The sequence below is a fragment of the Chenopodium quinoa genome, unplaced genomic scaffold (genome assembly GCF_001683475.1).
Source record: "Chenopodium quinoa cultivar QQ74 unplaced genomic scaffold, ASM168347v1, whole genome shotgun sequence".
NCBI classification, from domain to species: Eukaryota; Viridiplantae; Streptophyta; class Magnoliopsida; order Caryophyllales; family Amaranthaceae; genus Chenopodium; species Chenopodium quinoa.
This window is the reverse complement of record NW_018745454.1, coordinates 1094544-1105886: the sequence shown is the minus strand read 5'-3', so window position 1 is coordinate 1105886 and position 11343 is coordinate 1094544. Positions and strand designations below refer to the sequence as shown.

At 35.3% G+C, this 11343-nt stretch overlaps 1 protein-coding gene across 2 annotated transcripts; it reads left to right on the top strand.

The window, feature by feature from the left end:
• Nucleotides 1–869: 869 nt before the first annotated feature.
• Nucleotides 870–10069, top strand: LOC110713996 (putative protein tag-278). Of its 2 annotated transcripts, none has more exons than XM_021892451.1 (13): nucleotides 870–1355; nucleotides 3139–3323; nucleotides 3526–3635; nucleotides 3770–3850; nucleotides 4083–4186; nucleotides 4325–4411; nucleotides 5150–5352; nucleotides 5723–5924; nucleotides 6054–6104; nucleotides 6242–6340; nucleotides 6454–6513; nucleotides 7595–7719; nucleotides 8535–10069. In XM_021892451.1, exons 1-13 carry the CDS (start codon nucleotides 1089–1091, stop codon nucleotides 9688–9690), a joined length of 2730 nt encoding a protein of 909 aa, XP_021748143.1. In that variant the 5' UTR covers nucleotides 870–1088; the 3' UTR covers nucleotides 9691–10069. The 2 variants fall into 2 exon arrangements, with proteins under 2 accessions (XP_021748143.1, XP_021748144.1); XM_021892452.1 differs by having other exon boundaries at nucleotides 871–1355; nucleotides 7598–7719.
• Nucleotides 10070–11343: the final 1274 nt, after the last annotated feature.

The window sequence follows — 11343 nt, the reverse complement described above, 5'->3', positions numbered from 1 at the left end:
AAAATTGCAATTATTGACATCAGCTTTATGAAGTTTTACAATTATTGACACCAACTTATTTTTTTTATTTTTTTTGAAGAAAAACGAGCTTATCATTAATTAATAGCAAGGGAATCCATGATTACATATGGGGCTATTTCTTGGGGGTAATGATTCACCCAAGATTGTTCGACACCAAAAGATCTTTTTTTGAAGAAAAACGAGCTTATCATTAATCTTGTCAGGCTTCGACACCAACTTATATTACTTGCTAAATTGACACCAACTTGCTACAAAAATTACAAAATTGACATAAATGACACTCAACAATTAATTTTACATAACTTTTAACACTTGTATAAGTATAAAATTTCTTTTATACAATCACTTGTTTCAAAAAGTTCTTAATGTGTTGGAAAGATAAGACTATATAGATGTCATATGTAGAGCACTATTGAATGTTTAGTGCCTTAATGTCAATTTTATTCTTTTTTGAGCAAGTTGGTGTCAATTTTACATGTGACACTAGTTCGTGTCAATACTTGCAACGTACTCTTAAATTGGTGTCAATGAATATAATTTTACCATTCTTAAAAGCAATACTTACAAAAACAAAAAAGTATTAAAACATACTCCGTATAATAGTACAAGTACAATTTTTAATTTTACAATACAAAATCTAAGTAAACTTGAAAATCCAATCTTAACCTCAATCCAAACATTATTAAAAATTCAACCTTGTTGTTCAAAAGATTCTAGTAATTCGAACTCGATTTTGGACCCATGTACAACCCTAACCTAAAATCGTACTCTGTATTATCACAAAGTTAGTTTTGTTAGGTGGGGCCCGCCAGTAGGAAATTATTTGGCGGGTATTTTCTCTCTCCTCAAACTTTCAGCGTACGATTGTCACTCTTCTTCCACCCTCTTAAAAGTGCTGACAATTCATGTTCAAGGGTTTACACACACTTACACTGCTTATACCAACGCCCTATTTTCTCTCTCCTCTTCAATTCTTCACTCTCAAACACTAATTTTCTCTTCACATTCCCTAATTTCTTCCCCAAATTCACAAATTAGGGTTTCGCTGAAGCTTCACAGTGGATTCAATGGCGATTGTAGAGGAAAGGAGGCCAGGAATCCAAGTTACGCCGGAACAAAATCCGAGCCCTAGAAAGGTAGAAGAAGGTCTAGTTGTATCTCAATCTAGCTCTTGTCAACCCAAAGATGAACCTTCGACGGTTAAACCTGTTTCTCCTAAAGACGCCATTATCGCCGTCGCTTCCAAAATCGCTGCGCAACCTCTCCCTTGCTCTGATCCTGATGTTTGGGGTGTTCTTACCGCTATTTCGAACAATGCTCGTAAGCGGTCTCAGGTAATCGATTCGTAAAACTGATGTATGATATTTTGTATGCAAATTGCTAGGGTTTTCTTGTTTTTGAATTAGGTATTGTATTGATTACTGAGAAAAAGGTGTTAATTTTTTTGTGTAGTTTGAGCTAGAATGTTGCAAATATTGAATCTTCGCTTGGGTGGGATTAGTTATTTAATATTTTTTGTATGCAAATTTCTAGGGTTTTCTTATTTTTGAATGAGGTATTGTGTTGATTACTGAGAAAAAGGTGTTAATTTTTTTGGGTAGTTTGAGCTAGAGTGTTGCAAATATTGAATTTTCACTTGGGTGAGATTAGTTATTTAAGATATTGATGTCATCAATGTGCCTTAATAATTCACTACTCGTATTATTGTTCCTTTTGCAAAATGGACTATGAGAGTAACACTCCGGGTTGAGCCTGGATTTTGAATGTTGTTTGTAGGTGGAAAAGGATGACACTGAATATATGGAAGAAACTAATGTTGGAACATTAATGACATTGGTTGTAAAAGTTTGAGTGTTGTTTATGGGAGGGAAAGAATGAGTGGATGTTGCGATTTATTTTGAAGGGGAACATTAACTGGCGCATGTTGTGACCAATGATGAAGAAGATTATATAGGTAGGTGTGAGAGTTTTTTTACGGATGTTAATGATGATGTGGAATTTTCAAAGAGGAACTATTTTAGAAAACCTAAATGAGATTGATTGTGGCATCCATCATGCCTGGGAGAACCTCTCGTATAGAAAATTGTTTTGTACGGATAAAGTAAGGAAAAAGGAAGGGGAATACTGTTCTTTTCATTTGGGAATTAGGGTGAGATCTTTGATGTAACTGAATCTAAAATTGTCAATTAAGGGCTTTACGATCATTGACAAATGACAATCTTTAGTCAGATTACTGACATAGTGAGTCTAAGGTGGATTGGGTTTTGGAATAGACTAATTTTTTGGTTTATGTAATATGTATCACAGGAAATGCAAATGTTGAGGATGAGGTGCTCTTAAACGATTTTAAAATTTACAGGGTTCTTTAGGCAGAGAAAGGTTAGGGTTGATGAGACAAAGTCTTCCTTTTTAAGTAATCCTTCCTTAATCAAACGAGAAAGTATATTTAATTTTGTAAGTTACAAGGGTAGGGATAGAAACTGATTTCCTTTGTATGATAACTGTCTTAGCATGTTGTTGCTATATTTAGTTAGAGTCCTTAGAGATGTTTGCCATCTATTCACTCCAACTTCATCCACATGCTTCTTTCATTGGGAAAAGCTATCACCTTTCCAAATTTAGTAATTACTGATAATGGATCTCCTTAGACTGTCCCATGTTAAATTGAGAGATGAAAAAAGGATCAAGTATACACTACTTTTGAAGAGGTAGTTCACAATAAATAAAACTGTTGAATCCTTAATTATGAGATGTGTGCATTTTATGTACCCATAAAGGTTCTTTTTGCATTGGCAATACACTCATAAAGTGAGTTAAGAGTTGAAAAAACTGTAGCTAAGCGCCTACGCTGAACAAGGCCTTGTTATATTGTAAGTTTCCCATACATTTGAAAAAAGAAAGTAATTTTGTGCGATATGCCAGAACTTGTATAATTATTCTTCTACCGTTGTTGACCTATTTTATTTTAACATGTCAGTTTATTTCAGTTACTTTCTGACGTGTTTTTGTGGTCATATTTACCGTGCACTGTAAAATCAAGTCCTGGTATTTATTATTTTTTGAATTTTTAATCCAACGTTAAGCACTTTAGCTGATTAATGGAATATCTGTGAACAGGGAATAAATATTCTATTAACCGCCAATGAGCATTGCATTGGACGAGTAGTAGATGACGTGCGTTTTCAGATAGACTCAAATGCAGTTAGTCAACGACATTGTGCAATCTCTAGGAAAAGAGTTCCTAAGGAAGATGTTGAGAATCCTTCTGGTTTCTGCAATGCTGCCTTTCTAAAAGATACAAGGTTTTTCTTTTTCGAAGACAGGCATTTGATGTTATAAAATTATATACCTCATATTTCTAGTGATGCCCCGATACTTTTTTTTTAAATGTGCAAACTGCAAAGGCTCTTAGTATATGAATGTATTGAGAAAGATTTTACTTGTATATCATGTGAGATTGTGAAGGTTAATGAATTCTGACTTTAAAATCTTTAACCTTGTCAGCACCAATGGATCTTATCTGAATTGGGAGAGATTGAAGCGAGGTAGCTCTAAGTTTGAAGCTAAGCTTTGTCATGGTGATATCATATCACTAGCGGCTCCTCCTCAGCATGGTATTATGTTGCTTGTAGATGATATATATGTACTATGCAGTTATTTCGATCAAGCGTTGCACTTCAGTCCTTGAATTGGTAAATATGTCCTGAATTGCGCTTTTTACATCTCTGATTCGTGGTTTTGGCTGTAGAGCATGCATTTGCATTTGTTTATCGAGAAGTCTCATCATCTGTCCCTTCATCTGATGATACCACATTGAAGAGAAAAGCAGGTATTAGCTATTACTCTTTCTTTTCTTTTCTTTTCTTTTTTTTTTTATTTATTATTTTTTTTTTTAAAAATATACTCGCTTCACTTGCCAACAGAAACTATGCACCCATGCAAAAGTGGTGCTAGTTTTCGTAAAGTCTGTATCCATTCTTCACGGATGGTGGATCAGTAATTATACATTAAGTTCCTAGGGTGCTTGGATATGAAGTATGTTACTTGTATTTGTTTTCCAGAGGAGTTTGGTCCCGAAACCAAAAGACTTAAAGGCATTGGTATTGGCGCTACTGAGGGCCCTGTTTCTCTTGATGACTTTCGAAGCCTTCAACGTTCAAATACGGTATCGCCAGATACAATTTACATCTTTGTCTGAATTCAAATTAGCTAAGAGCTACTTTACATGGTTTTTTTTTTCTTTTTTTTTTTCTTTTTCCTTGGGATGAAAGACCTTATATGCTTATGGATTTGGTTTCTGCAGGACTTGAGAAAGCAATTGGAAAATCATGTACTTACAATTGATGCATTGCGGAATGAAAATCGTGAAGTCCTTGAACGTCATCAAAATGTATGCTCTATGTATCCCAATTTATCCTTTACTAGGTATTGTTTGGCTTGTGGAACTGTAGAATTTGAACGTGACTGGCTGAATGTCTTTGTTTCTACACTGGGGATGGTGTGTGCAGAAAGCTGGAAATAGAGTGTAGATTCTGTTGAAAACAACAAATTGAACCAAGGTGACCATGTATCTGTTAGCTATGTCCTAATTGTGAGAAGAGAGTAGTAATTTCCACAGTACTTAAATAGTTAAATGGGCTGTTTTCTCTCTGCAATGCCTCTTTTCTCCTAAAAATATTGCATGTATGTATCATACGATGTTTTTGTCCATTCTTGGTCCTTTGTGCATGAATCTCATCTAGATTGACTTAAAATATTCTTGGTATGGATGAAGGTGGGGAGAGTAGGATACTGCAAATTAGCTTTTTCACGTCATACATTTTTTCTGTATACATGCACATCTATCTTAGATGGTTATCATGCTTATGCCCTTCTCATTGTTGTTAATTATCTTTTTAGCTATATTATTCCTTTTTTGGGTACATTTTATATGGTTAATGATATAAGCTGGCTGCAAATAAGCGTTTAATATCTATCCTAAATTGGTATTGATTTAGTAATGCATAGCAGAAGTCGATTGCTTTAATTATTGTTTCATATTGCTTATTATTGTTTGCTGTCCTTTGGGCTTTATATATCATTTTTCATTTTATAAATATTATTTATTTATTTTTGTTGGATCCTGTAGGAGATGAAAGTTCTCAAAGAGTCTGTTTCGAAGTCTTATAATGATCAACTGAATGAACTAAATGTGTCATTGGAATCTACAAAGAAGGAATTGACTGAGGCCAATAAAAGTTTTGCCGAACAAAAGCATGTTGTTGAAGATCTAAATGAAAGACTTTCTGCTGCTTTGCAGTCATCTACTGAAACAAATGAAATAGTGAAAAGGTATAGTACTCTTGGCAGGACATTAGATCTAAAATTGAATGACTAAAATTTTGGTGCAATGGCCACTAACTGTTGGTTGCCAAGAATCGCTCTTGATGCTGCGGTTTTTTTTTTTCCTGGACTCAGCTTTCTTTTGTGTATGTGGTTCTGAAGATCCCAATATTCCCAAAATTTCTCTTAATCTATAAAGCTCGACATCAGAGTTGTACTTGGATTTCATGGTTTATTTTAATGCTGTGATGTTAGAGTTGGTTAATTGATTTGCATCTGGAATGCTGTAACTTGTATTCTGAAGGAGTGATATCTGATATGCAATTCTGAATAATTTCCCAAGGCAGAAGGTAACCCTTTTATGATTTGTTTGTTGCAGCCAAAAGGCAACTATAAATGAACTGAAAACACGGCTAGATGAAGAGCGTGACCAGAGAAGAGAAGAGCGAGAAAAGGCTGTTGCAGATCTGAAAGCTTCAATTCAAAGGGTTCAGTCTGAGGCTGAAGAAGAATTAAAACGAGTATCGGATGCTGCTTCGAGGCGAGAAAGAGAACAACAAGAAATTATTAGTAAACTTCAGGTTGCCATGATTTTTTTTTTAATGATTTTTTTTTTTTTTTATTATTATTATTATTTTTATTTTGGTAACTTCTATTTCATCTGTAGTTATAAACAATAGGTGATGAACTTGTTTTGTTTTTATTATCAGGAAGCAGAAAGAGAGAATTCATCACTGGTGGAGAGTCTGAGATCCAAATTGGTATGGGTGTCTTTGAACTTTGTATTCTCGATAGGATAATACCTTTTTTTGGGAAGAGGGAGTGGTGACTGGGGAAGGGATAGGTCCTTTTGAGCAGTAATTACGTCTTACTTCATTTACAACTTGGCTCATGACAGGAGGAAACTAGACAGAAGTTGGTCTTATCTGACAATCGAGTTCGCCAACTTGAGGTTCAAGTATCAAACGAACAAAAGTCCTCTGCTTTCAGAAAAAAAGTATATGTTTTATTGTGCAATCTCCAACTTTGTCTGTCTCTGTCACATTGTAATGCTAAATGATGTTGATACTTCATTTTTATTAGCTGATTATATTTGCACTTCTTATTTAGCGAGTGGAAGAACTTGAAGTTGAAACGAGGAGCATGAGGAAAGAGCTTGACAAAGAAAAGGTACAAGGGGAAACTTTACGTCTCTCTCTTTTCCTTCTTTTTCATTCTGTCCTTTTTACTTTATTTTGTATGGAGAAAGGAAGAGGGGTGGAGATCGGGACTGGTTAATCTTTGTGGTGGTTTCTGCTTCTGATTTAGCTCATTTATGGTTTGTTTGGATAGCAAAGTGGAAAGGAAAGGGGAGGGAAGAAGAAGGAAGGGGAGGGAGAAGGTAAGATTGCATTTTCCCCTTCAATTCTTCCTAACATTAAAGAGCGAGGGAATATGAATCCCTCTATTTCCCTTCCCTTCCCTTCCCTCCTATCAAATAGTATCCAAACAAGGGAGCTTTCTTTTCTCCTCTCTTCCTTCCCCTTAAATTTTTCAATCCGAACAAAGTTTTAGTCATTAGGTATTCATTAGATGTGCACATTGGCTCATCTCAAATATTGGGGCTTCATAATTAATGGCTATGTTTGAGCTTGAATTAAGTTACTATGTGACAATTGGCCATCTGGTGATTGGTCAATCCATCAGTTTGGATCAGTAAGTAAGCATTATATTTGGGAAAAATTGTAAATAACCACCCCTCATTAACACCGAATTTTGATTTTACCACCTGTTTTTTTTTTTTTTTTTTTTTTTTTTTTTTTTTAATAACAAACCCTTCAATTTTTCAATCCGAACAAAGTTTTAGTCATTAGGTTCCTATTCATTAGTTGTGCACATTGGCTCATCTCAAATATTGGGGCTTCATAATTAATGGCTATGTTTGAGCTTGAATTAAGTTACTATGTGACAATTGGCCATCTGGTGATTGGTCAATCCATCAGTTTGGATCAGTAAGTAAGCATTATATTTGGGAAAAATTGTAAATAACCACCCCTCATTAACACCAAATTTTGATTTTACCACCTGTTTTTTTTTTTTTTTTTTTTTTTTTTTTTTTTTTTTTTTTTTAATAACAAACCCACAAAAATGCAAAATTTTATATTTTAATGGATGATTTGAGCTTATCAAAATATCAAGGCAGTTCAACAGTAGTGAAAACCAAAAATGTTTATATTGCTTATATAAAAAGGTGTTATTTTGATGGTGGTAGCAGGCAGCTCGGGAAGAAGCATGGGCCAAGGTCTCTGAACTTGAGCTAGAAATAAATGCTGCTATGCGGGATCTTGAATTTGAAAGACGAAGGTTAAAGGGTGCTCGGGAAAGAATCATGCTGCGGTAAGATCTTGAATCTTAGGCATTGGTCTGTTAGATTTTTTCCTGTGCAAGTAATAGTTCCATGAAAGTTGAATTTATTTTGATACATACTCTATGATGATATGAATTGAAACTGAACTTCACCAATTTGTGTTTGTATTAGTAAATAGGAGTATTTTGGTTGTTTTCTCTTGTTTTGTCACTTCCATATGGTAGATTATATGTAGTAGATATTTTGTATATGGCACGGCTGTCGGGCTGTGTTGTTGTGTCTTGTACTCTTGTGTGTTTCGCAAACTTTAGTGAATATTCTGTTTTGTTGCATAAGACTTTCAGTGAAGCTGTTCTGATTGTGCATGCTTATGTCCCTGGACGATTTCATAGTACATATCAACTATAAATTGGAAAGTTTAGTTGAACTTTGATGTGTGCCTGGCACCTCAGGAGTCATTCTGTAGAGAGTATGCATTTTTCATTTAAGTTCCTTGGGGCTTTTATTTTGTCAATCTGAGTGGCAGCCAATATTCTGGAAAGTCAGGTGGCACCATCAGATCGTTGATTCTAAGCCCTTGTATAATTACTTGCTTTTGATTGTTAAAATATATCAGTGATAATCATTTGAGTCTCTGTGCTTTCTGATATATTATATGATTTCACACATTCCAGGCTTCTTATATATTTGAACTTGTATCAACATTTTGGTTGTGTAGTGCTTGCATATTCCATGTGAAATGATGCTTTTTAGATGAAGCTTAATTTATTTTAGAATTGAATTTACTTGAAATACATCTTCTTGAACTTTTATCCCAACTCCCAAGCACATGTTCTCTGTGCAGGGAAACACAGCTGCGTGCGTTTTACTCGACGACAGAGGAGATCAAAATGCTGTTCACAAAGCAGCAAGAACAATTAAAGTCTATGCAGAGGGCTCTAGTAGATGAGGAGGATTATGACAATGCCTCTCTAGATGTTCTCTGCCGTGCAGCAGAGGAGAATGATGATGTAAATGCAGCTGCTGGAATTGAAGCTACAAGTAACAGAACTAATGCTGCCGCTAAGGCCGGCCCTAGCTATTCAGCGAAGAGACATGAACAAGGTGGAGTGGCTGAGACTTCCAGCGAAGAAGGTAGTGCCACTGAGAAGCATGACTGTGATAATAGAAACCAAGATGATGAAGATACCCAAGAAGCTGAATTTTTCGTTGATGAGGGCATGGTTAAAGCTGGGTTTGGGTCTGACATTGATGGTGTTGGAACAGCTCCCATGTTTGAAGGTGATGGTGATGGAACTGAGCGAGTTCTTGAAACTGAAAGCCCTGGTGCTGATGGTGAAAGAAAGACAGAAATGAATAAAACTGGTGATATTGCTGGGGACACAATGCAGCTTGATGAGGACACAAATGTGCAAGAAACTGAGCAGCAGATCCCTCATAGGTGTGAAGACAATCTTCAAGACTCTCTCTTGAATGACAGAGAGGAAGCAGTTAAGGCTACTGAGGATGCAAAACCTGGATGCATCGGAACAGAAGATCTTTTGGCATCAGAAGTTGCTGGGAGCTGGGCTTGTAGTACGGACCCTTCTGTATATGGAGACAATGAATCTCCTCACAACGAGAGAGAAAATCAAGCAGTTACAAATGATTCCATTACTCAGGTGGCTGAGTCTCAAAGTTTACCCTCTGGTGCTCTTGCTAGGACAACGCATTCAGACCAAGAAATTCAAGCATTGAGTAATATGATTGGAATCATGGCACCTGATGTAAAGGAGCAGTTCAAGAGTTCTGTCGGTAATAGGTCTCAAGAGAAAAATGCCAAAGTCTCTGACTCTGAGTCGGAAACTGATGATGAATGTGTTGAAGCTAGCAAAATTGTAGATGCAGATGATGGGTCAGAATCAGATGATGAAACACAGGCTCATGACCAAGCTAATAAAATTGAAGACGATGAAATGGAAGAAGACGATGATGATACCCAGGAAGACTCTGTGGGATAATTATTATGGTCATATTTTCGTTTCCCGTTTTCTTCTTCCCATCTTAATTTCATTTCTTGTTCAATCAGTCATTGCTGATTGGTGAGTTACAGGAAAATAAGTGTAAATATAGTGTATAAGCTGTAATTATTTAGATGTGTCTTTAGTCCCACTTTTATTTGTTTAGGAGCAGATTGGTTACATTTTTTTAATCTTTAAATTTTATTTATCAGAGGAAGATGTTGGCACCCTTATCTAAGGGGCATTGATTGTTGTTGTAACTAATTTAGGATTCTTAAGAATTATATGAGTTTAATCATTTGAGCATGTAAGGGAATAGTACAATTTAACGGTAATTGATATGAATTGGCTTTGATGCCGCTACATTTTGTTCGTTCAATTTGGTGCATTTGGTCAATATCTTGTCAAATAAAAGAATATGATGGTGGTGGAGAAATCAAAGAGGACTACCTTCTGCCTTCATTATGCCATTGCTGAATACTCCATGTTAAAGTTGTACCTTTTTTTGAGTGTATAGAGAGCCGCAAAGTTTTTGATGATACAGTGTTTGATACTCCGTATCATATATTAGGTACCGCCCTCTTAAGACTATAAATTAAGCTAGTTAACATCCTCAGTAATAGCTTGTCCAAAATAAGGAAACTTTGAGACTAATATTTTGTTATGAAATTTCTACCCATTTGCCAAATAATAAATATGGTCCCTCATATTAATGAAAACCAAAACTAGTACTACACCTATCAATAGTTATGACAAATGAATCATTTACGCGTAGCAATTATACTGTTCTTAACAAGAATGTATTGAAGTTGGCCTTGGCAATTATTTCGTACGTTAATTAGTATTAATGCTAATGTCTATGTATCCAATTGTGGATTGCAACAGATTTTCTTCATTGCATATTAATGCCCTCATGGATGTTGTATGACAAAAGGCAGAAGGTCTGAAAATATCCTTAAAATATTAGCTTTATCTACCTTACGTTGCTATTTACTACTCGTAGAAGTATGTCTAGAACTCTTCATCTCACCTCAAATACTCCACTAAGACTTTCAACACTCTTTTAAAGATATGGGCACTTTAACAGTTTGAATTGGACCAAAATCACAGATCATTTTTACAAAATAATCAAGTCAGACACTTAAACATGTACTCATATCTGACACGAGTATCCAAATACGAATAACATAAATACCTAAAAAAAGTAGGGAAAACGTTAATGAGATTGCTAAAAGCTACTAGTAGAAAGTCATTGTATTGTATTGATTACATGCAAGTATTGAACCGTTAGTTTTCTAACTAAAATGATGATGAATTACATAATGGACGTCAGAAAATTAGAAAGATAAACGAATGGTGCGAATATATTCATCGTCCAAAATCATAAAAAAGTAACGTACATGAGCTTTTCCTAATCGATTACATGAAGAAAAAGGACAAAAGAAGAAACCTAACAACATTGACTTATTATATCTCTTCTTCAAAATCCAATGAATGAATTTCCTCCATTTTCGTTAACACGTGCCTCTTTCATGGGTGTCCATGTGAAGTAGTATGATGATGAAAATGAAGGTTGCCATTCAATTCAATTTGTTCACTGCAAATACAATCAAATTCAGATCAAGAGTCTGTGACCCCTTTGCCATTTAATGC